Source organism: Glossina fuscipes, unplaced genomic scaffold (assembly GCF_014805625.2).
Source record: "Glossina fuscipes isolate IAEA_lab_2018 unplaced genomic scaffold, Yale_Gfus_2 1, whole genome shotgun sequence".
In the NCBI taxonomy this organism is placed as follows: Eukaryota; Metazoa; Arthropoda; class Insecta; order Diptera; family Glossinidae; genus Glossina; species Glossina fuscipes.
Window position 1 is genome coordinate 26,125,055 of NW_023998415.1, and position 26,060 is coordinate 26,151,114.

The following is a 26,060-nucleotide window of genomic DNA, read 5'->3' on the forward strand; positions in this document are numbered from 1 at the left end:
TCTTTTTTTTTTTTTTTTTTTTTTTTTTTTTTTTTCTTTCTTTTTTTTTTTTTAATAATTTTCCTATCAGCCGTTCACTCAATTTTTTAATAACCTAATAATCTGGAAAAGTACGCACAAATGCCTTACTACCGCAAAATTTATACTTTTATCATCAAATATTTACGGAAATCAATATTTATTGACAAAAAAAAAATAAAAAAAATGTGTAAATATTTATAAAGAAAAAAAAAATAAAAAAAATAAGAGAGATAAGAAAGACTAACCATATAAAAATTTTCGCAGCATATGTAGAATTTTTTTGCAAATAAATTTATTAATATTTGACGAGTTATGGCTTTCGTTTCATAGCGCGAGTCAAGTATATCTATCGATTAAATATAAAAGAAAAGAAAACATTTCCGATAACTTAACCAGAAAATTTGTAATTGCTTTGCGAGAAGAAGGCCGGAATAACCTAAAAAAATCATTAAATAAATATTTAAAAGTATAAAGATCAACGTGAAACATTATTCTTATAAAAATAAATCAATATACACACTCACGCACACACAAATCAATATATACAACACATACATGATGGGCCTGTCACTAGATCAAATGTTTACGACGTACAGTTGTTTAATGTTTGCGACATTAATTAGCGGTATTTCAATTATAATGACGAAGAGCACATAACAAGAGATTTCAATTAATTAATTCATTTAAATTATTAGTTGTTTACGCACAACATACGGCGAAAGATTGCGATGCGTTACGTTTGTGCAAAGCTGATCAATATCAACCAACATGCGTTCTGGACAAAGTGAGATTATGCTTTCAAAGATTCCCATCACCATGTCTAATGCGTCAGTACCAGTGCTTATTTAATACGAGTAAGTTTAAAGTTAATTTCAGTCTATTCATATGTACATAGCGAACATCGAATTAATTTCAAAAAGTTCAAGTTCTTTTGTAACCTTGACCAGATCGTTAAACAAACTTGCTTACCGTAGTCGTGCATTTGGGGAAGTGCTTCGTCGAAAAGATCATTTGTTTGTCTCGTGTGGTAATTACTTGTGGTGGTAAACTATTCCTTTCCAGTTCCATTAGATGCGAAAACTCTATTCAGATTTTTTACATTTAGACTGTCTCGGCTTTTTCATCAGTAATTATCCTTGAAAGGGTTTCGCACGTAGCGCTAAGATAAAAGTTAAGTTGGTTGGGTCTGAAATGCAAATTTTAGACATACTAAAAAAACCATAAGACTGATCTTGAATAGAGTTTTAATCATACTAACATCACAATGGGCAACGTGAATAGGGCTCATATGACCCTTTAAGCCCTTAAGCCTTCGATTTTTGCTGACTAAAGAATGTCTAAGTACAGCCAAGCATTACCTTACAAGCCCAACCAAAGCCCAATCAAATCATAAACAATATTGAACTCCATTCCAAATAATTTCCAGTAGTTCCCCAACATCGTTCTTATAAAGAAATTGGAAGGATTGCGATGTTTTTTTATACCCATCCCCGGCGGTTGGAAAGAAGCTTCAGAGACGCCATAAAAGTGTATGTATTCTTCACTAGCATTATAGCCTGAATCAATTTAAGCGTGTCCGTCAGTCCGTCCGTATAATGTCTGTTGTAAATACTCTCCTGGCGGTAAAAACTAAGCTATTAACTTGGCAACTCTTGCACGCAGATTGGTATTGGAAATGGACCAAGTCGACCAAAGGACCCGCCTACATTACCACGTAAAGGAGGGACACCATTGTTTTTCAAAAGGAATAATACAAACTCTAATTTCGAATTCGGAATGGACCCAAGCATATCCGTCCGTTCACCTGTCCGCCTGCTCAACTGTTTAGTATATGTGGCACGCCCTCTCCCCCTTGCAAAAATGAAGTTGTCACCCACGAATTTGCAAAAGAATCTGAAAATGACCCAACCCGATCAAGGCCGACCTGACTGACAAAGTGAGAATACTTTTGCTTTCCGCCTTTTTTGCTCGCTACTCATAAACTACAGCAGATACACGATATAACTTTTATTCTAAACAATTAAGAAAAATCAATTACGCCCAACCAATATTACAGATTAGGAAAATTTAGGTTTTCCCTCTTTTCTTACTACTTTATTTAAAATTTCTTAGTGTGGCGGTGAGGGATTTAGGAGATCTGGTGTCACTCGAATATAATTTTCTGCTTTTGCATTTACCTTATCTTTATTGTGTATATTTATTTTTAAATACATTTATTTGTTTCATATTATTTATATTCTATTTTTATCTAGTTCAATAAATTCGTCACTAAATAAACCTTGAACTCGTAGGAGAAAAAATAAATAAAAATAATAAATTTCGCTCATTAAAATCTTCTAACTTAACTCGGACAGCATCCAAACAAGCATCCGGAACTTTCTGAATGGTTTCGCGATTATGTCCAACCCCAAATGACAGAAGGGAGTAAATCAAATTCTCTATTTGATCGGCGTCCGTTAGGGTTGGACTATCAGGCGAGATCCAAAATCAAAAATTCTCTCAACAAAATCGCTCTATATATATATATATATGTATTCAGTATACATCGTACAATCTTTTCGTGATTTTTGAATTTTTTTTTCTCTTTTCACATCGCTCCATCACACGTGCCCGACAAGAAAAACAATTGCAAGGGCATTCGTCCGAATTGCGCTGGAAAATTGTCCGCAAACTTTTTTATAATCAGTTAAATATATCTTTAATGCTTCTCATTTTTTTTTTCTTGCAGCTTACGTCAACTATCATTTGAGCTATTGCATGATTGATCAATTCGTTTGTGAAGAGTCTCTGTGGTTAAAAGATGAGTACAATACGTATGGCAAAGGCGATAACGTTTTCATTTATTATGAGAAACCTCAAGAAAATGTTGAAATCATTTTACAAGGCAGCAGTGATGAGGACGTCAATAATTCTACGAAGCAGAATGAAGCAGAAGACGAATAGTGCAACAAATTTTTACAACGAAATAGCACCGACTTTCGGAATATCGCAAATAACTAAATACATAAATTAAAACTCCCGGACAGCTAATGTGAATTTTTTTGAAGACCCAGATTGAATATAATTATATAATGTTTTTTTTTGTCGTCCATATAATATGCATTAACCCATTACGATCAGATTATTATTTTATCTTTAGTTGTAAAGCAGTCGAAGAAACGAATCGCGTGTACATAGAAAAATAACACCTTATATATTGCATATTTTCTCTCCGCTGGAAACAATCGTCGATGGAAGCCCTATTATATATCCGTGCATGACGGACAGGTATTTTAAATTCCACCGAAGAAACTTATGGAATTTGCTTGCTAAAGATTAAAACCTCTTTTTGTGCAAAGCTGCGCCAAACTTTCTATTCGTGGACCGGCACAAATACAATCTTTGCAAATACGTATGAAATTTAATTGTGAATGATATCGAATGCTGTCAGACAACAGTTGATATCATCCTATATGCAAGTCCTCTTAAGGCACTCACCTCGGCCACAATGATGTTTTCATTATTTCTAATCGGGAGAAGGATATCCTTAAATCTTTTCTAGGAACATGCTCAAATTATGCATTTGCGGAAAGGTGAATTTGGCTGCTTACCCGTTAGCATGCAAGAGACTTTAAAATTTACAGTTGTTACGCTTTTCGAGAAAGTATGTTATTTTCTTACGCAAATTCTGGCAAACTAGTAATTTTCCCTCGGCAACGCCTACTTCGCCATAAGAATTAAAACGATTATGCCAGCAAGTCATTTTTTGCCACCATATCATCTCCCATCAATTTGCTGCTCTACAATATAAGAAACCATATGTGATAAATGCGAAAGATGCTGAGAGCATAGCTTTCATCAAAACTGCGAAGAATTAATAAACTAAATGACTTGAGCGATACACATTTTATGATAATCTTCTTTAAAATTATGGAATGTTTTTATTATATTAAATATTAAAATGTAAATGCAATTCCAACGTATATTGATAAATAGAAATAGAATGGTTATCGGTTCATATCCTACTATGTAAATATTATTAACTTGTAATAGCTGCAATAATTTAACGTCGTTTCTTCTTTTCTTGTTTACGAAGCTTATGAGATCGTCTCGAATTTGTTTGTGCATCAGCTGAACGATTTTTCAAATCCTAAAAATTGCAAATATTTAAACGCAATTATTTATGACAACATTTTTAAGTATTCATTCCTATACCTCAGATATCTCAAAACTAACATTATCTTTTTCAAACATGGGCAAAATGATAGAAGCTGAAATGCAAGCCAATTGGAAGAAAGCTCCAAAATATAAACCGTAACGCAGTATAATGCTAAAAAAATCATCTTCACCATATTTATCAAGTGGGTTAGCCGTGTTTGTAGCCATTATTCCTATTATTTATTATTATTATTTTTTCTGTTGTTATTTACCGATGAATTTAACTTCTATTTTACTAATTTACTGTCCTTTTTTTTTCTATAATCTACATAATAAACACTGTTACCAATTTTCTATTAACATAAAATAGTATACCACTAAAAAACTTATGAAGCTAAATGAGAGAATAACAAGAGGAAAACAGATATGGCAACATTATAAGCACATCGCGTGAAATTAACAATAAAGCTTAATGCAAATCGATGAGAAATGTTTTTTATTTAATTTTAGTACTAACCAAATTTTATCTAAAAATAATTTTAGATATTTTGCATTCATTTCGTTTATAATTGATTTGGAGAGAATATATCAATTATCATTGTATATATTAAAATGAATAGTTTATTTTAGATAAATTTGCAAATGTAACTTCCCTGAGAAATTTTGTTTCTTTACATAAGATACTACTTGCAAGTTTTACAAAGCATCCCTGTTTTAAATTCATTTGCGTATGCTGTCGAGACGAGCACGTATTAGTGATTTTATTTATTTATTTTTTTTTTTGCATTATATTTCATTTTATATTATTATTCCATGCAAAGTTCATGAAGATTAGAAATTTTATATTTTATCTCTCTTATTTGTGTTTTGATTTATTTTCATGTTTCATTCCACGTTACTTTCAATATGCTTAGAACTTTGAACTTGAAGTTTTTCTCTCATTTAGATTATCAGCGTAAAAACTAAGCTGGCATTGCTGTGACGTATAAAACAAATAATTAAATATAAATAAGCACGAAGGAACGTAGCAATGAATATGTTTACTATTGGAGTTTTGGTGTCGTGTTAAAACTTGGTAAAATTAACTGAATTGAAAAAATAAACAAGGATGAAAACGCTTGCAACTATAGAAGACCGTATTCTGCAACGTATTAATGACGAAATTGGCAACGATTTTAAGAAATTACACCGTGCAGCGAAAATAGCGGAGGACTACGAAACCCGTTTAAAAAAAATTGCAAATAAAGTAAGCAATGTTTATAAAAAATAAAAAATATATAAAAAGCACGAAGGAGGGAAATTATCATTATTTTTGTGTTTTAGTTCAGTTATGACCAAGAAAATAACGCTTCAAGTTTTAAAACCGCTTTTGAACATCAGGAGCAGGCAAGCGAAAGCATTAATTTTCAAATTGAAAAATTAAATCAATTTGGCGAGAAATTATCACAACGTATAGAAAAGTCCAATAAGGCGTTGGAATTAGTAAGTAGCGATTTGGATCAAGTTAGACAACTACAACAATTAGCTGGATATTTGCGGATTATAGAAGAAATCAAAGAATTAAAGTTGGTAAAAATAGTTATGCGATTAAAACATTGTTCAAATGTGTTTTTTTCTTTTGCCAGCAATGCGTTAACAAATGCCTTAAATGGTCGAGACGAAATTAAAATTATAAATCTTTATTTAAATCTCTACGAGGAAAGCAATACGGAACATTGCATCTTGGGTCGGCTTTGTAATGTTAATGCTAACTTTTTAAAATCCTTCGCTAACAGCACGGCTACATATTGGTATGGTTTACTAAGAGAAAGATTTGTTAGGTAACATAGTCAATACAATTCATAACTTCACTTAATACAAATCTATGATAATTTTCGTAGAGATTTTGAAGCGCTTTTGAAAACAATAAGATGGGGGCAAAAAGACCAAAATCTAATCCACCAAAAACCCTCAGAAGATAATATAACTAAGGCTCAAATATTGGCGGAATGTTTGTTCTTAGTAAGTTCAATCTTAACAAAAGATGTTACATTAACTCTAAGCCAAACCGAAGCCTATCACTCAAAGTAAAAAGTAAAAATTGGACGTGGCATTTGGACATTTTTGACCTACATTTGTCTTAATATTAAAACGAAAAAGCTGTAAATTGATGTTTTTATTTTGTTAATAATGTGCCCGCGGGCAAGGCAGCCACCTTCCGCTATAAGTGCAACTTCCTTCCTCAATTTTTGCACGAGTGAAATGAAAGAAAATGCATGGCCTTATAAATGGAAATGCAAGTCGAGTAAAATCTTTGTTGGCGATGAAGAAAAAAATTTTGTAGCGGCTCTGATTTTACTGTAATTATATTTTCCCTACTTGTGGTACGAGGGTACATTAAGTGTTTGCGCCTGTTTATAAACCCCAAAAAAGCTTAAGATACACCCACCTTTCTTTATTCTACCGATCGACTCGGAATAGCTTTCTGAAGCAATATAAACTTGTCCATCTGCCTGTCTATGTATTATTGTGTTTGACCTACGCGTGGTAATTTTTGAGATGTTTTAGTAAAAATTAGAACACTGGCATATTTTGCCCCAAGGACGGTTTCGATTGGGCCACATTTTCGATCACTCTCTAAATAATCCCTCATTTTGAAAAGTCCTCGCATGTTTCATGTTATATGGGTTGCCCGAAGTGGCGTAGGGTACTTCTTAACGATAATATTTTTATTTTTTTTAGTTAAAGTTGCCTAAAGAGGGAGATGAACCGCTGCAAGCTATAACCGCTAATATTATATGTCAACCCATCAGCGCGCCGATCAAATATCTGCTGGCTCCCTACAGGCAACGGTTGTTTTCTTATGGTTAAATAAATTGAAGTTTCTTCTAACTTTGTTAATATTTTGCAGATTTTTGTACCATTTTACTGGTGTCAAGCAAACTAATCGCTTAGATAAACCTGAATGGTTTTACACACAAATTTTGAACTGGGGCAAAGAGACGCATCTGTTCGTAGGCCAGACATTCCAACCCGCGGCAGTTAAGGCGGGAAAAATAGACTTTAACATTAGAGTAAATTTTGTTGTTTTTTTTCCTCTTATTTTGTTATTGTTTTTCCTCTTATTTTGTTATTGTTTTAAATCCTACTAGTTGGAGTTTCTCCGTGGCTTGATTCAACTGACCATAGAAAAATTGGCAACGGATATTGAAGAAATTAGTCGTGATGAAAATCTATTTGCCCATCTGTTGGATGAGACATTAGCTTTTGAAGCTGAAATAAAAGAGAATTTTGGTTATCCCACTAGTTTCCCGAGTGCCATTTGTGTAATAACTCAGCCGGTATATTTATTAAAGTGGATCTCTTTAGAACAAAGATGTAAGTGAAAGATTCAAATCCAAAGGAATGATTTTCCAATCGTTGTATATCGTAGTTTGCGCCGATAAAATGGATGCAATATTACACGCGGAAAATTCTTGGATTGTAATCGATCCGAATACTTTTGATGATGATCTCAAAATACCCAAATGTGCCGATAAATTTGTATGTCTTCTGGAGGCGATCAAAGATCGATATTATTCTCTAATACAACCCGGTCATCAATTACAATTCTTAGATCTGCAGCTTAAACTTATCGATGATTTTCGCAGGCGTTTAGTGCAACTGCACAGTAATGGGGTAATAGAAAGCATTCCCATTTTAAATGCCATCAATTACGTCAAAATGGTTCTAAGTGAGTGGGGTGAGAATGTACATTATTTACATTTGCATGCTGCTCTAGTCGGCCCAAACGCGGAGGAGGTCAATTCGGTATTTGAACATCCTGTCTCCGAATTGGAACATTGGACACAAGAATTATTGAAAAATTTAGCTACCAAAGCAGTTAATGAGATCAAAGCCAAATCCATGGCATACCGTCACGATGGTTGGCCAAATATGCCTGAGCAAAATTCGAGAGAGCCATTTATATTGTCACCTAGCGCTGGGGAAATGTTTCAAGTTATGGTTACCATTTTGCACAATTTTGAACGTAAATTGTCAGCTAACCTCTTCAATTTGACATTGCGCATAATAGCTAAACAGATAGATGACTATATACTAGATAGTATGGTAATGAATAACAAGTTTTCGCCGGCCGGCGCCGCTCAGTTTAATTATGATATGACGCGCAATATGTTTGCTCTGTTTGGACAATACAGTCGAAGACCCGATTTGCTATTCAAAAAGTAAAGTGAAAATATTTTCATAAATAGAAACTTTACCAATTTTTAACAAATTTCTCTCGCTTTCAGAATTCATGATGCCAATAAACTATTAAATATTTCACGTGGTACAGCTTTGCTCCTACACGAGACTTTAAATAGTAATAGTTCGTTGGAAGATGAAATGAAAGCTCTTAGAGAATTGGGTATAGTGAACTTTAAACCGCAAACGTGTATTGAAATTTTGGAGAGGCGTACGGATATTAGAATGCATTAAAGCAAAAATATATTTACGCATAAAAACGTTCAAAAAATGTTTTCTTTTTAATTTTTGCTGGTGACAAATTAATGCGATTTTTACCCGCATATTTCGCTAAGCTAAGAATGAATTCTTATCATTTTCTGAGCTATCTTAACTTATTGCATATATATATTAAACCGCAGTCACTCTAATTGTTCAAAGCTGCAGCCACTTTTATATTAAACACATTTATTATACCCTAAAACCGTGAAATTTTATTAATGTGACTGCGGAAAATGCATTTAAGTTTCGTTTCTAGCAAATACACTTGCGCAAGAAAGGAACAACATTCTCGCATGCATTAGAAATATTTCATAATGGATTTTAGTCTTGCCATTTGCACGATGTTAAAGTGCTGTAAACTGTTAATGAACCTTGGCAATGATTATGATGACGTTAATAGGTTTTACTTTCGAGTTCCGACTTATTTAGTAATATGCACAAGAGGTGCAAGAAACGCTATCTCAAAATCATCAAAACAGGCTTAAGAAAAATTGCTTAGTATTGGTTGTTTCGAGCAGCATTTAAAAGAGGAAACTGTTGTAAATTGAAAATAGAATAAATTTCATACAAAATTGCTTGCTTACAAACAACTGAATCAAACAACAACATTTTAAAGATAAGTAAATTAATTCTCTTTTTTTTTTTTTGTTTTTTAGCGCGAAGAATCAATAAATAAAAAAACATCACTTTACTGAATACATTAATCTTATCGCCAACAGGCCTAAATCCATTTTATTAAACAAAACGAAAAAAAGGCGGATAAAACGTTGTGATAGCAAGTACTGTTGGGGAATATTACTATGCATTAGGCGGAATGGTTCTTTTCCTAATATTGCGGTATTTGGCAGTAGAAGAACACCGAGATTGGCGGAAAAGGAATCTTGTAAAACATAGAAGGGCTCCGCGGGAGAGAGTTATTCCGCATTTTTTTTGACGGCTTTATAATCTCTCCTTTCACAGTTTCCCATAAATTTTTCACCAAGCTACAAACTTTTGAAAATGTTGGTCGTTTCGTGCGTCCTATTACATCCATATGACATCAAGATTTGGGTCTGCCATCCATATATCCAATCGTTTACTGTTGGAAATATTTAAGGGTTGCAATAAATGATATATCTGTAATCATCCCTTTTGTATATATATGTAATCCGTACTATAAGACGTATCTCAATTGAAAAAATATTTTAATATTACCTTCGGACCATAAAATTTAAGTTCATTTTTTTATGTCTAGTACGAAAAATCTGTTAATATATGCATATAGTGTCGTTAACAGTTATTTTTAATTATTAATAATAAACTAAACGGAATTATATTAAAAAATGCTCTAGCAAAGTTTTTCAATTAGAAAAGACAAAATTCCTGAAACTCCTCTAATGTCTCGAGCAAGAAGCAACTGTCGTCAGTGTTCCGGTATCCACCTTCGTGATATTTCAATCAATCTCTTAGCATACCTTATGATGAACGTACCGTAACATATGGCAATGATAACAGATGTAAACAAAGAAAGAAAATTACAAACTGTGAGGAAATAAAGTCGGGCACGAGGATAAAGTGAGAAAACTATTATTTAAATTGGAAAGTGTGCAAAACTGGAAAGTAATAAACGGTTACAGCACGTTGTAGCATTTGTAAAATTTCCTGATTATTCTAAAATTAAAAAAAAAAAACGAAAAAGTTTACACGGGTAAGCACCAATAAGCACATACATACGTCGTAGAAAACTTCGTGTGTGCACCAACTAAATTTCACGTGTACACATATATACGCCTATAAATAGAAGTACATATAAAAGCGAAAATCGATTGAATTTGAAAGGAAAAAAGAAGTCATTAAATGTAAGAATAGTTTTATTATAATTAATTGAAATACGATTGCATTGCGATTGCATTTGATCGGGAATCATTATTTAGTGCGATTGGTAGGACAAGTAATTAATAGGTGATAAAAACAAATTGCTACGTGTTTTAGTGATGGAGAATAGAAAGCTGAAAGTTGTAGACGTGCTGAGAGAACGGGAAGAAAAAAAGAATAGCGGTCCCGTTACTAAAGCAAAAATGTCATTATCTACTAATTTGGTCCGTCAACAGTCGGGAAAAATGGCTGGACTTGATTTATCGGGGATTCTTAATTGTCGTCGAAGGCTCGAATGGACAAAAGAATGGTTGGTCAAGAATCAAGATGAGTTCCTTAGCAAAGAGAATCTTCGTAAAGAGCTTTTGTTTCGCAACAACGAGGTTTACCATTTAAATTGCTTCTTCAACATCACCGAAAGGCAATTCCGTTATTTGGTAAATGTGCTTGCGCCTGTAGTAACCAAAATGGAGCCACAACGAAAAAAGAAATTTTTTAGCGCTGAAGAACGAATTGCAATTACTTTAAAGTACTTGGCAACAGGTAACATCAAAATCATTCAATCATATTTAAATATTTCGCTTATTTATTTATTATGGCTTTTGTCTTTTGCAATCGTTTCAGGCGAGGTTCACTCCTGTCGCAATTACTGTTTTCGTGCTTCCAAGTCAGTCATAATTAAAATGATTGCAGACATTTGCCAAAAAATGCATGAATTGCTCAAGGATAAATATCTTTCCCCACCAAAAAGCGAGGAACAGTGGCTAAGCGTAGCCGATGAAATACAACGAAAACATAGTATATCGAATTGTTTAGGGAATCTAAGCATGAGAGAAATAGATTTTCATAATGCCATTCATCGTTTAGGCGACGACATGGCCAACTCAACGAAACCCGGGCTAATTATGGCAGCTATTGTCGATTCTGATTTAAATTTTATGTACGCCGAAATTGAGAAAGTCGAAGGTCAGCGCTACGATGAGGTATTTGAAAAGTCCAGCATCCGGTCCGATATAGAAAATGAAGTTATTAAAATTCCTAAAGCTCGGGGAAATAAAGATGCGCCATATTTCTTTGCCGGCTGCTTAACGTTGCCATCTAAACCTTATATGGTGAAAATACCGCAACCCCATACACAGTCTACTAAGCTGGAGGAATCGTACGATGCTAAACTTCATAATCTTACTGTTATGTCAGTCCATGCTTTTCGCATTCTCGGTAATATATTCCCGATATTAGGTGATGCCCTGCGTTTGTGTGAGGATGATGCTAGAAAAATGTTACTAGGTTGTCTATCGCTCTATAATTTCTTGCGTAAAACTGATAGTTCGTTTCGAAAGCGTACCGAACAAATTCTGAATAGCGATGAGGAGGACGATTATATGTTAAATGGTAGCGAAGAAGAGAAACGTGAACGCAGAGAATTCACTCCGAATGTTCTTACCTCTAATTGCTTTAAGACTTTGTGCAAGCAACGCGGTGATACAACAGATGCACAAATTGTTCGTCAGCAGCTTTTATCGCAATATCGCAATCAAATGAAATCGTCAACGTAAATTTATCCTGGTCCAAAAGCTATTATAATCAGATGTTTATATATATATATATATATATATGTATATGTATATATATATGTATATATATATAGATCATTGTGAATTGATTTTCTTAGCATTTTAATGTATGTGATAGTCAACTTTTTTGTATTTAGACCTTTCTTTTTCCCATTATTATTATTATTGTTACTTAATGTCATGCTGGTGTTAGTATTTCAAGATAGATACTAGTCGGTTCGGTATTAGTAATCATAAAGTCACTACACTGCGCGCTCTTCGAAATTCAATTTGCTCTATTATTGTTAATTTTATTATGTAACATATTCTAAAGTTGATATAAAAAAAAAAAAATTTTTCGCTTTATTCTGTATTTACGTTGTATTGAAAATTGTTTATTTTCTAAATATGAACATGGGCTTCTGATTATGTATTATATACAATAGATTGACGAGAAGGTTTTCATGTGACTTAAGAGGGGAAACCACTATAATGGCCAAAAAACAAAAAGCAAAGAAAAAGATAGTAGAATAGATAGAATATTCACGAAAATTATATTAAGCTTATATTTAAGTTAAAAAAAAAAATTAAAAATAAAATAATTTTTCAGTCACTCGCGCGAGACATATTTAATTTAAAGACTTTAACAAAAGCTTTTCGAAAAAAGAAAATATATATATATATGTATATATATATATAAATGTGTACATAGCTAGTCAAACACGTAGGGGATTAAACAACAACAAAAGAAAAGGTACACCCTAAAAAGGCAATCTTTGAAATAATGTTTGTACTAAAGTTTTCGAAGTGTTTCACTAGAAATGTTTGAATGAAAAAAAAAAAAAATGAAAATTGTTGGATTGATGTTACCCTGCATTTTCGAAAAATTGTATTTCAAGAATGTTCTTGTTCTATGCATCAATGAAAATTCGAATTTCTATCACGCCTATATTATGATCATTTTATATCATTCTTGACTCATGAATCATTTAGAAGCAATTAAAAGGTAAATTTTGAAATTCTCAGCGATTTTACAGTGGTTTACCCCTTTTAAATCAAATACTTTCACATCTGAATGTGAATTATTTCCTAAAAAAGTAAAAATAAAAAACTCCTATTCGTAATCTATCTGGAAAGTAGGGACCTGGTATGAACCTAACTGCCCACAACATTGCCAAAATGTGATTTACATAGATATATACAGATTTAAATATGAATTAAATTAATTAAACATAAAAAACTTAAAAAATATTGTTAAAAAAAAAGAAAACAAAAAACAAATCATTCAGATTTTCTATGATTGGTGCTGCTCAAAGCGAATCGTTTTCAGAGTAAGTTACTGTCAGTCTATACCCGCAATACAGGTGTACAGTATAACCGAGATAATATATTTGTTAATAATTTCTAAGTCTAGAGCTAGCGATATATTGACATCAATGTTGAACTTCTAAGGCTCTTCAAGGTTTTATTGATGCCATTCTCCATGATATTGAACAGGCCATTGAGATATCAAACTATTCAACTAATTCATTCTCCCTCGGTCCATGTAATTTAAGAAAAAAAAAAAAAAAATCCGTTCGTATTCACGGTTTCCTTTTTTATTTTGTCACCTAGGAACGCATCCCCCTGTAATCCCATATAAATTACCATTCCGTATTCACGGTTTCTGTATTCGCGGCATTTTTATTTAACGTATTCCCCGCGAATAAGGAACTTTTATTGTATTAAGTTTTAATAAGGCCGACTATTCCGTTAAAGCAAAGCAAGAAGCAAAAGAAACATCAATTCTATATATATATTTAGTATTATTGTTAAATAATTCTTTTATTCCGTAAACAAATTATACAAAATTATATAATACTAATAACGTTGCGATCAGTTATAAATATTATATATAAATGCTATTTTTGTGACCAATGTGGCCAATTTTCAAAGCTTTTATATAAACCAGTTCCTAAAGCGAAAGATTCATCCAATTGATTAGCGCCAACTATCTTATAATCCGCTGTTAATTTTTTCGAACGTAAGGCTTTCGTTAAAAATAGTTTTGCGATATTCAATACCTTCGCTGCGGGCGGATCATGGAATGTACCAATAAAAGCGACGGTGATACTATCGTCATTGTAACCTTTAACGGCCGCTGCTTTAGACAACCAGCCACGACCTTCATAAATATTTCCATCTCCACCGATAAGAAAGTTGTACACAATATCGTCATTTTGCTGAGACTCTATATTGAACGTTTGGATCATGCGTACGCGATAGGTGCATTTGCTCTGAAATAAAATAAATTTTTCCTACTCATTAGACACAAAGCCATAAATTCATTAAATAATTATATTACCTGGGCATCACAATCCGAAGTATATGTTGGTACAATTATTACTCTTCGAACAGGCACATCTAATGCCACCAGTGTATTGACGGGTGTTTGAGCTAACCAAGCGTCGCGAGGCACAATGCGTAGCACATTACCACCTTCAATGTTATCTTGTCCTGTAAAACAACAAATTTAAAAAGTCCAACTGAATAACGATATTTTTTTTTTTTCTGATATCTTGAATGCAATTAAGTTTGGTTTAAGTTTTTCTTTTAATATTTAATTCTTAACGTTAATTAACCGTCGTTTCGAATAGACGTAATTTAATATACGATACGATATGGTATAGCTATTCGAAAGCACGCGCGGAAATATACATTGACAAGGTAAGAGAATCTATCGGACCATAAAGACATATAGCGTTATTTATCGAATATTGATGATATAGTTGATCCGGGAAAAATTGCGATTATTAAAATTAAATTCGTAGGAAATTTGCTACTATTTCATTATAAAAAGTCGATCAATAATTCCCGGGACTAAACAAGAAACAATATTTTTTCTTGAAAAATTCGATTCTTATTCGTCCGAGGATGGTACAATCAGATCAACGTGTTTTTAACATTTCGAAGCAATTCTATATAGATCAGTTGTTTGAGAGCCTCAAAATATGTTTCAACTTTCTCAATCATCGCGGGGAGTGACATTCAAGCTTCTTCTCGAATACTGCGACTAGCAAGATTTTATTAGAATAAGGTTTACTTTTCCTGAAGTGGCGTAATTCAAAATTAGCAAAGTAAAAGCAAAATTTTCTTGTCGAAGAATTCGTTGTTTGCCCTCAGATTGATTCATAAATGACGAAGCGTGTTTACGGCTTGTTTTTTCATATTATTCATTATATAGTGGCGGGGGGCCGAAAAAATGGCCTGATATCGTCCATGGTTAATATAATACATCAAGATCTCAGATCAATATTTTGAGCCAGCTTTCCTTATAAAATGCTTGTACCTACATAGATATTTTTTGTAAGCACGTTTATAAGGAAACGAGTTCAAATCGCATTCCAACGTTCCACATTCATTTACTATATATCAAAATAGTATTTTTTTCATCGATTTTTCTGTAGAAATACTTGATGAGTTTTTTAAAATAGAACATCATCTGCAGGGAGGTCGTAAAAATGATCTAATCAATGAAAGATGCAAAGTGTTATCCTCCGAAAGATAAGGAAGAAAAGGCAATGAGACTTGATCTCTTTCTCATGCTTAGAAAAACAATGAAGCATCAGTTGCGTCTTCTTCCTACGGAGCAATTTTCCTAAAATAAAAAAAAAACTTGCCATCAAATCTTCCAATTAAATCAAATGTGGAAAATTTTTAAATAGATTTCACGTAATCATTGCACACCTTTTAATAGTTATTTTAATTCAAAGTTTCACTTTCGAAAGGGGAAAGTCAATTAACCTAAGTCGTAGTTAGTTTAAGTCTTTCTATGTTCGCAATACTACCTCTTGCGACAATGCTACTCAAACTAATTAGGAATCCAAGATTTAAAATATCGATTAACTGTACATTTATTAAATGCATGGGGTGTTATCATAACTGGACTATAAATAGATTATATATTTGTAGTTTCGGTCTCATTGGTCCAATGTGGCCAAGTTTGAATCAGTTTGTATAAAGCTAAACCGGGACTTTCCGTCGGAGCAAATTGCCGTGCCCCATACAATTTATAGTTTTCCACTAATTTCTTTAATCGCAGAGCTTCATCTATGAGCAAACGAAACGCCTGCAATTGTGCATCGTTCGGTAAGCCTGTGTTGAATGTGCCAATAAATGAAATTCCTAAACTGTTTATATTATATCCTTTTGTATGTGCGCCTTGTAAGTCCCAGCCTCTGCCTTCGTAGACTCGGCCATCACTGCCAAGCAGGAAATTGTAACCGATGTCGCCAAAGTCCACTGAATCCATGTGAAAATTTTGTATAAACTTGACCCGATATATGCAAGCCTCCTGAAATATTTTTGACACTTTACATATATGTGAAACTTTGAAAAGAAGCTTTGCCTCTGTTTAATGAGGTCATCGTGTTACTCACAAGTGTTTCACAAATGTCGCTTGCTGTATGACTAACGATTACACGTTCCACGGGCAAATTGAGCGGTACAACTGAGTCCAAATGTGGCCTGGCAAACCATTCGTTTCGCCTTACCAGACGTAGGGTACCTTTAAAAATAGGAGATTTTTAAACATTTTTTTTCCATTTACGCGAGAACGATATTATGAGTACTTGTGTACGCTTGGGACTGGGAACGTCTTTTCTTACTACTTTTACATATATTCGTCAAACTCGGCCTATCTTCGTTTAGATATAATTCAAGTGATCAATCGGGATTATCCATTCTAAGATCGAATCGATTTTATATCACCTCATTCGATGCATTTTGCTCTAATAAATATATGACGTTTTTCCTTTTGGCTGAGAGAGATGCGATGCTTTTCGTGAAACACACTATTTTATCTTATGAGGAATGAATGTTTCCTCTGCCATTCTGAAATACTACCGAAAATTTTCAATGGTCCAAAACAGTTATTTTCTCTATTTTAGCAAAGAGCTCTCCATTGCTCTCAATTGCAGCCAGAGAGATAAGCCTTTAGCTGATTTTCATATAAAGCCCGCTGTCTATCTGCAGAAGCGATTGAACAAATAATGCTTTTTATAATTGCGTTGATGGTAAATGGCCTCAGCATCACTTGTGAAAAGTGCAAACATATTTCTTCGACTATTTTTGAATCCATGAATGGCTTATAGACGCAGATTTCTTATAGATGTAACTGCGTCTTAATTGGTTCCAAAATAAAGTCGCACTAGTCGATCTCATTTTCCCTTAGGTGAGAAAACACGATTGAATTATGGCATCCGATATCCAGAAGAACATCAGGACTCTTAACGCTTTGCCCATTCTATCTTTCGACAACGAGAAAGAAACTCGTCCACAAGTGTGCGCGTAGACAGAGAGAAAAGAAAAGCCAGAAAGAAGTAAACCGAACTTAATTAACATCCACCATTAGCGTATTGGGAAGATCCAAGATACGAGGTGTGTTCAAAAAAAAAAAAAGAAGGTGACTATAATATATGATGACATAATCGAGAAATATTTCTATACGTTAGAAACATTTGCCGGGGATATGAACTGGAATAATAATAACAAGGCAAAAATTCTGAATGTTCGTTCTATAGAAGCAAAACGCCCTAATAAGCATTATATTATGGAAATAGTCTTCCTTAGTTACGTCTATAGCAGACAAAAATGGCAAATATAGAGAATTGCTTGATAAAATGCTGATCTAATTTTTGCTTTCTTGTCTCTAAGAAAACAACAACAAAAATGCATTCAATTTTTGCCGATAGAAAAAGAAAACTCGGTTTCTGCGCTTAATTTATGCCTATCGAATTTGCTTTTGACGTCTATACGAAACGTTTTAATATGACTTTTAGAAACAGATTTACGACATTTTCCGAATAATTTTTATAGTCACGCACGTAAGATATCGCTTAATATTTAGATATCTATATCTGAGGTAACTATATAGAAATATTTTTTTTTTTGTTAATTGTGGGCGTAGAAAACACTTTTGTCAAACATACTTTGGGGGTATACTCGTTATTTTGTTTTTCGTATTATATGTGACACTTAAAAGAAAGCTTTAGAGATCCCATAAAATATGTATATACTTGATCAGCGTGAAATTCTAAATTGATTAAGCCATGTCTGTCCATCTGTGTGGTGCTTGTTGTTGGAACTCTCCCGGCTGCAAAAATGGAGATATCAACTTTAAACTTGATGAAAACATTGGAAGTTTTTGCGCTCAGGTTGGTATTGAAAACGGATCAAATTGCTCAAAGCAGAAGCCCACAATGGAGCATAACCGGAACGCAACTCCGTTTTTCTTAACAACAATTTTTAGGTTTTTACTTGGTACTCAGAAACAATAAAAGTTAGAAGGCAGAAATTTTTCCGCATTTACTTTACGAAGCACTCTACTCGCTACGTACGAAAATGGAACACATGCGCCATGCCCACATAAAGTTACATGTGATTAAATTTTGTTTTTTTGTACATTTTTGAGGTTTTATGCTTATTCATAATCAAGGAGAAGAAGACTGAATGCTTAAAACTATTTTGTACACTCCTTAAATGAAGATATATTATCTGCCTAAAAATGGGTAGCGAATATCATAAGCAACGCAATTAATTATTTCTTTATAATATCAGCGATATGGGTCTCAAAAAAAAGAGGTTGGATAGTAGAATGCGAAAAGCATAGTGGAGATGCTTACTTTTGTTTTTTTATTATGATTGCCTTAATCGCTCTTGGCCCGGCTCTTTATAAATTTTGTATTCTAACGTTGATCAAGAAACTTTCTTGTTGCATACTTCTGGATAAGTGAACTTAAGGGATTGCAAAAACTAGTAGTCTATAGATATAGATAAAAGAAAAATCTGGATAAACATTGAATTAATTTTTTCGAAGAAACTTTAAAGCAAAACTGAAGCAAATCATTTCGTTTTATGAACTCGCAATCAATAATATTAACTGAATGAATTAAATATTTTTTAAAGAAAAATTAATTAATTAATATTTTTTATAACATTCGGTGACATTGAATGTGTATCTAATGAGAGTACCTATTGTGGAATTGACGGGAATATTTACTCGTGTATCTTCGTAAGTTCCGAAATTTAGCTTACTTTTGCCGTCGATTAGCCTCCTTCCATAGATAGCGGCAATTATGATTAATGGTAATATAAATAAAAGAGCCGCAACGATGTATTTTCTGCGATCTCTTAAGAATGCAAACGGCTTTAAAGGTGAATCTGATGCTGAATTATTGCGGTTGCACTTGGCTAAAAGTAGAATTTTGCAATTATTATAATTTTGAAAATGAAAAAGAAGTAAACAATTTTTTATAATAAATTAAAAATAAATTCAAATATCTTTACAAACAATTATTTTTTAATCATTTCTGTCTTTCTTTTCTTTTTTTCTTATATAGAGAGAAGGCCTAGACTATTTTGCCTAATAGTCGTTTCACTCGTTTTGATAGCAAGATACTAAAAATTAATTATTATTTTTATTCAGAGGATATACGATTCATGAAAGTCCCCTAATTGGAGGATGCCCAAAATATCACATCATGTGACCACAATTTACCAAAGTTAATTTACTTCCCAAGAATTTTATTATTTTTCAGTTCTCGTCATAAAAAACTAAAAATTCGACTTTTTCTTGCTTCTCATGATAGCCCCTATATATGTTAGGGTCTAACAAATAGATCTGTCTCATTCAAATTCCCTTCGGTTAATTATACTGTACACCTTTTGTCGTATACGGTATATTAAATTTGAAGAAGGGCTTAATATAGACCGCCCTTTTATTGTACCAAATCTAAGCTTGTCTGTTCGCCTATCTGTCTGAGGTTTGTCCATATATTTTTGTGTTCAACATATAGGTCCCAATTTTTGACATATTTTGATGAAATTTGGTACGCTGGCATGCCTTCATCCAAGGAGGAACGCTATTGAAAAAGGTTCGAATCGATTCACTTTTTCGAGTAATCCCCACTGGAAACTTTTAAAAAATTTTTCGACAAAACTCGCTGTATAATAGCATTTTCACATTTAAAAGTGGTACGAAAATGTTGTGTCGGCCGAGACAATTTTTTGAACCCATTGTTAAATAACCGTTTTTACGAAAACGAAATCAGATTAAATGGTAAATAAGTGTGATTTTCAATACTTCATGTCGAAAATTAGTTTATAAAAGTAAAATGACAAAAAAATCAATTTTGCTGAACTTGAACCATGTAGGTCGGATTTTTGGGTATCACCGCATATAAGGATTTTCAGGAAATGTAAACCCTTGCATGCCAAAAAGGCCGAATGGCTAATATTTTGTAAAGTAAATCTGTTCATGATAGTGAATTGATATAAAAATTAAATGAACTAAATTTGAAACCCATGGGTTTATTTATTGAGCTCCGCTCCATACAAGCTATCTCACGAACAGTAAGCCCTTAAAAAAAATGTTTAATTTCTAATATTTTATGATGAAAATTGGTTTTTAGTCGGAATCATTTTCTGAATCAATCGGTGCAATGAAGGAAGGAAACCTATCTTAAGCCCTTCTCGGGGCTAAATATGTCACCACAGAAACTTATTATGCTTTGAATTCAAATATATATCTCAGATGAATGATTCTGCAAAATTTATAGACTGATGTACATAGATATAGAATGATTTCTCCACTGCTTTGATAGCTTAACAGGTTGATGTAAATATGAAAATTAAATAAGAAGAACTGTAAGGAAGCAGGGGAAGATTTTAGCCATCTTATGAAGGTTTAACTGAATCTTATGAATTCGTTAGATTTATGATATAGTTATACACACACTGAGCTATTACATGGCCTATCGTTCGGTCAATATTAATTCTTGTCACCTAAAGCCAGCTCCTGCGTAAGCAGGTTTTGAGGAAGAGAAAAGGTTTAAAATTATTTGAAAAAATTCTATAAATCAAGCAAAAACATGACGTAATGAGAGTGTATTCGATGTACGTGCAGGGGGAAGTAGTTAAAGCATGTCGACTATTCACTGTAATCAAGAATATTCATTAGGTTGTAAAACTCATGAACTTATAATAGCAAGAAAGTTTTAGTGCTGGATAGTTAAAATGCTTTCATCTATTTTCAGAATTTTACGATAGGTAGTTAAAGTGACTTTAACAATCTTAAAAAACCTGTTTTCTGGCCATATATTTCGGATAGAAGGAAACGATTTTCGCGGGACATATGTAATAGATGATGATGCGCAGTACGCAGTGCAACATTGTTGCAAATTTGAATATACAAAGAAAAAAGAAAAAAAAAAAACAAGAAAGAATGCCATAATCGGGCAAGACTGACCATTAGATCCTACAGCGCTTGACCTGATACAGCCATTCACTTATTCTCATCGCTTATTCACTTATTTTCCTAATAATGCATAATATTCACGAAAGCTCTCATATTAGGGTATAGTCAAATGTCAATGTAGGCTAAATTTAACCTATTTGTTACAAAAATTCCTATTATCCAAAGAAATCATAAATTAGTCTTTGCCCCCATAGAACAGTTTCGTTTCGTGAGACCCCCTTAACAACTAAGCTTAGTCCGCTATGCAATTAATTCTCGCAATTGCATAATAGAATAGACCCAGCAATGCACCATTCGTTGGCATTTCAATTATAAGAGTCTCGTGTCTGATTCGTTAATATTGAGCCAAATGATACGATTGTAATATCTTGAGCAAAACGAAACGCACTGTTCATTAACTGAACTGAAGACCTTCCCAATGACCGACCCTCTATGCTTTTATCTCTTAAATTGTCATCTACATGTACAGATAACCAAGTTTATGATTGAATTCGGTAATGTATCGTTTTTCAATTCGATCGTTCAATTTTTCTTTTCAGAGAACTAACTTGGCAACTTAGTCATCATTCTACGTCCATTCACATTGCTTATAATCAATCGCAGAGCTATCTGCTAATATGCACTAAATTACATTACTTTGGACATAGTTGAACTAATCCTGATCCTTTTACTATACTCGCAATTTACTAAACTGATTGATTAGCTTTTACTTTATTTCGATCATTATCGGTTTATTTCAAGCGAGCAGCTATCTACTCATCATACATAAGAGTGCTAGCTTATAAAAATAAGTAAGAATATTATAGTCTGGCAAAGCCGACTATTAGATACTCTACATCACGTCACCCAATACACTTATTCACTCGATTCGGTAGCACTATGTCACAAGTTACATATTATTTTCGTGCAAAGGCATACCTTTCATGCAAGCTCGCACATTGGAGGAATTCTTCTATGCGATGTATATATCCAAAGAATCAGACCAAAATGGTCCAAATTCGCTAAGGTTGATTTCTATGTCAATTTACTCTTATGAACTAATTTTCACCACGACATATTAAAAATTGTACATTTTTGCGATATAAAGATCCAGTTTTCGTAAGAGTGGTTATATGACGGAGAGTTCAAAAAATTGCCCCAAGAATGTCCAAATATTATTAGAGAGCGAGTTTTATCGAGAAATTTGAAAATTGCAATTTTTTTCCACATAAAGATTTTTCAAAATACGGCGTTATACGAGGTGTGGTCGAAAAAGCCGAAAAAAGCGATTTAAGCCATTGTCAATAGCGTTCGTCTTTGGATCAAAGCACGCTAGTGTACCACATTACATCAAATTAGTTTAAAAATTACGATATCTAACCTTAATACAAAATACCATGGACAGACAGGCTGTGAGTCTATCTTAAGCTCTTCTATGTCTTGACCTACGTGCGCATAAACTTAACATATCCGGCACCCCACCTGGTGTAGGGCATAAAAAAGACACCCATAACGTACGAAAACTCCCAGGACTGCATGGGAATGTTACGAGAAGTGTTGGATTCATGATATCACTTTTAAAGGGAAGTATGCTGATGGATAAAAGAAGCTATTGATCTACTCTAACAACTTTTATACTCTCACTATCTATGATATAAAGTATATTAAGTTTGTAAGGACAGCTGTAACACCCAGAAAGACTTAAGACAGACCCACTTGTTATTATATCGATCGATTAAGCATTACTTTCCGTTTCGATCTAACCTTGTTGGCTCCTATTGTATCTAGCGATCGCATTTTAAGAATTATTTCATTGAAATTTAGAGCATTGGAGGGTTTTACTTCGAGGACGAACGCTATTGAAAAATGGTTCGAAACGGATCAGTTTTTTGAGCACTTCCCGTAGAACGCCTTATTTCTAAAACGGTAGGATGATGTAGGGTATTTAGTAGTGTGAGTCGTAGCCCACTGTACGTGTTAATATTGAACTTCTTTCCAATTATTGAGGCATTATATCAAGCCAGCAACTACTTCTACTATCTTACATAATAGCAAGAAAAAAAAAAAAATCTGCTGATTGACCGAGTAGGCAAGAGTCTCGACCAGCACTTCCATGATCGTGGGTTCAAATCTCAAGTGCTGTAGAGTTTTTAATAAAGTCGAAATCCTTAGATGCTAGTGCTTTAAGACTTTTAGTCTTAGAATTTCTTCTCTGGCTAAATTTACAATAATAATAATAATAATATCAAAAAAAAAAAAAAAAAAATGCTCCTAAAGATGACATATAATAATTTCTAAATAATTGTGAAAAGTTATGGGTCAAATTTGAATTTTGAACAAATTTTTTACACGTCTTTATGGCACTATGAGCAAATGCGGGCGGAACTATTTCCACTCATACGAACGACCTAGACGACGATTCGTGCTGTTGTCTTCTATAGGCAAATGTTGTACGAATTTGTTGGTATCTCTTTCGCGATTATTTAAATTAAACGTTTACAAGTGGGCGTGGTTGACATTTAAAAATTTCAATTTTGATTTGAAACTTCAAATTTTTTATGCGTATTTTGCGATTTTATGAGGATTTTCCAAGAAAAGAAACTAAATATGTGTGTAAAGAGGTATAATTGAATCATTTTAAAATCTCAGGTGAGTGAATTACAACGAAATCGTTTAAGCTAAAACAAAGTTAGTGAAATTATTTTACGTTTTATTATTTGAACCGGGAAATTTATTTGCCTATTAATGTCAAGTAACTTTTTGATGATCTCAATATATATAGCGAAAAAAAATACAATTTTAAGAATCTTTTATAATATGCAACAATGATAAGCAAAAGTTTAGCACATCTCGTAATTTTCAAAGATTATTAATCTTTTCACCTTGATTATGATTAATGGCAACTGCTTTTAAAAGAATGCAAGAACGAAAACACATTTTCTACAAATAACTAAAGCTATATACATATGAAAGTTAAAAAAAAAAAAAAAAACAAAAAAGAAGTTCCCTAAAAAATTGTTATCAATTTTCACCAAAGACTTACATACAATTTGTTACATTTGTTAACATATCGACATCGAGCGCCGTATCCTTAAAGTGATTCATTGGTGAATTGCTTTGATTGACACGTACATTTTGATTAGTAAATTGTTTGTGTATTTCATTCGCTATAATTTCTTTCACTTCGTTATAAAAGTTCTCATTTATATAAGGACTTGGATTCGATGTCCTCGTCATATTTGCGATGAGAGACGTTAATACAGTTTTCTTATCTATTATTTGATCTTTCCGATTTTCACTTGATTCAGTCATTATTCGATAGGAAAAAAATTTGCTTTTCTTTTTCTGTTCGTTTTTATGAAATACTTAAGCGAAACACTCGTCCATCCGTTGAAATAAGTTGGAAGTGAAATGAAATCATTATAAATAGGTTTTTAAATGTGAATATTACGCCGTACCTTTAGAGTAACATATTAGTTTTGTCATTTCGTTTGTCGTAAATCGTATTCAAGGTCAACAACCTCCCACAATAGAAGAACAATAAATTTTAACTTTATTAAATTGCAATTTCCCGATCTACTGATCGTACTATGAGTACATACCATGAATCGTTGGCGGCCCTGTTGGTGCCTATGACACGTTACGAAACCTATAAACGATGTACGATGCTTCGACGGCGAACAATGGCATTAATATTGAATATTAAAGAAAAAGTCCCCATCAAGATCATAACCAGCTTTTATTTTTGCACACTTTTGAATAAACAATAAAAGCAAAGATGAAAAAAATCCCCCAATTGCAAATTTGATACTCTTTACAGGTATCTCGCTCTCTTTCTCTCTCTCCCTGTCTGAACCATTAAAGCGAGCGCAATGAATTTTTTCACACTACAAATCTATTCGCAATAGCTATCGCACACGTATTTACGGTTACTTTTAATGATGACAATACTAATTTATTTTACTTACTGTCTGCTATGCCGTTTCGATTCTCATGCTCTTGCTGCGACATATTATTGGTTTTATCCTCCTCTTCCTGTTGCTTGAGCTTGTTGCGATTGTCGATAAGGAACTGCTGTATGGTAACAGGACCTTCATAGAAATGCTTATCACCGAAAGTAATATCGGTTGAATTGCTAACGGCGACGCTGCCAATTTTGGCTGTTGCCACTGCCGACGGCATTGTTCCTAAACTTTGCGCCTTGCCCAGCTCATCGCCAATGATGCTCAGTTTGTTAAGCGGAGAAATTCCTGCACTCGAAACATTACCAGAATCCGGATTTATTTCCTGATTGATCAGCGTAAGTCCATTATTGATTTTTGGAATTTTTGGATGATTGGGTGGGTAAGTCATTTCTGAATTAAGTTCCGTTATTATACAGCTATTGTGATTAACTTCTTCCATATCAGCATCGTCGTAGGTAAGATCCACATCAGAATCTGATTCAATAATGCTTGAATCAAGACTTCGTATAGAGACGATGGGCGAGTGATTGTGATGGTTAGTAGGCTGGTGACTTAAATTCATGCTATCCAGGTTTAATTGATCGTTAGTTTTATTATATCCTATATTACTACCATCACAATCTTGGAAAATTATCCTAGCGTCACGATTATTGTCTCTATCACAATAGTCAGGTATGTTATCCCTTTCAACGGTTTTTCCATTATAAGTATTTGTGCTACTAAGATTATTATTATCATTATTATTATTATCATTATTATTATTATCATTAT

At 33.2% G+C, this 26,060-nt stretch overlaps 5 protein-coding genes across 15 annotated transcripts in view; 3 read left to right on the forward strand and 2 right to left on the reverse strand.

Annotated features, from left to right (window-relative positions):
* The first annotated feature begins 255 nt into the window (after positions 1 to 255).
* Positions 256 to 3,901, forward strand: LOC119631634. Its single transcript, XM_038024016.1, has 3 exons — positions 256 to 646; positions 717 to 875; positions 2,750 to 3,901. Exons 1-3 carry the CDS (start codon positions 577 to 579, stop codon positions 2,962 to 2,964), a joined length of 444 nt encoding a protein of 147 aa, XP_037879944.1. The 5' UTR covers positions 256 to 576; the 3' UTR covers positions 2,965 to 3,901.
* LOC119631635 (protein anon-73B1) lies at positions 2,879 to 4,465 on the reverse strand. Of its 2 annotated transcripts, XR_005246705.1 has the most exons (3): positions 4,216 to 4,465; positions 3,682 to 4,150; positions 2,879 to 3,629 (listed from the first exon to the last, which is right to left on the reverse strand). XR_005246705.1 is itself a non-coding variant. In XM_038024017.1 (2 exons), the coding sequence occupies exons 1-2, from the start codon at positions 4,384 to 4,386 to the stop codon at positions 4,064 to 4,066; spliced, it is 258 nt and encodes an 85-aa protein (XP_037879945.1). In that variant the 5' UTR covers positions 4,387 to 4,465; the 3' UTR covers positions 2,879 to 4,063. The 2 variants fall into 2 exon arrangements, 1 of the variants encoding a protein (XP_037879945.1); XM_038024017.1 differs by having other exon boundaries at positions 2,879 to 4,150.
* Positions 4,466 to 5,211: 746 nt separating this feature from the next.
* Positions 5,212 to 8,646, forward strand: LOC119631427 (RINT1-like protein). The gene is made up of 9 exons (XM_038023610.1): positions 5,212 to 5,404; positions 5,482 to 5,723; positions 5,784 to 5,978; positions 6,039 to 6,159; positions 6,880 to 6,989; positions 7,049 to 7,211; positions 7,290 to 7,515; positions 7,571 to 8,363; positions 8,430 to 8,646. Exons 1-9 carry the CDS (start codon positions 5,267 to 5,269, stop codon positions 8,614 to 8,616), a joined length of 2,175 nt encoding a protein of 724 aa, XP_037879538.1. The 5' UTR covers positions 5,212 to 5,266; the 3' UTR covers positions 8,617 to 8,646.
* A 1,531-nt stretch (positions 8,647 to 10,177) lies between these two features.
* Positions 10,178 to 12,123, forward strand: LOC119632311. The gene is made up of 2 exons (XM_038025149.1): positions 10,178 to 11,040; positions 11,122 to 12,123. The coding sequence occupies exons 1-2, from the start codon at positions 10,617 to 10,619 to the stop codon at positions 12,051 to 12,053; spliced, it is 1,356 nt and encodes a 451-aa protein (XP_037881077.1). The 5' UTR covers positions 10,178 to 10,616; the 3' UTR covers positions 12,054 to 12,123.
* A 1,769-nt stretch (positions 12,124 to 13,892) lies between these two features.
* The window catches only part of LOC119645237 (peptidoglycan-recognition protein LC-like), a 20,719-nt gene continuing 8,551 nt past the window's right edge, over positions 13,893 to 26,060 (reverse strand). For 8 of the 10 annotated variants that reach the window (XM_038045322.1, XM_038045321.1, XM_038045325.1 and 5 more), the window contains 4 exons: positions 25,293 to 26,060; positions 19,062 to 19,280; positions 14,395 to 14,546; positions 13,893 to 14,326 (listed from right to left, as the gene is read on the reverse strand). In XM_038045322.1, the coding sequence (XP_037901250.1) occupies positions 13,952 to 14,326; positions 14,395 to 14,546; positions 19,062 to 19,280; positions 25,293 to 26,060 (1,514 nt within the window). In that variant the 3' untranslated portion in view covers positions 13,893 to 13,951. Of the gene's footprint in view, positions 14,327 to 14,394; positions 14,547 to 14,567; positions 16,384 to 16,468; positions 16,597 to 19,061; positions 19,281 to 25,292 lie in introns of those variants that run through there. The other 2 variants (XM_038045328.1, XM_038045329.1) reach the window with 2 other exon arrangements.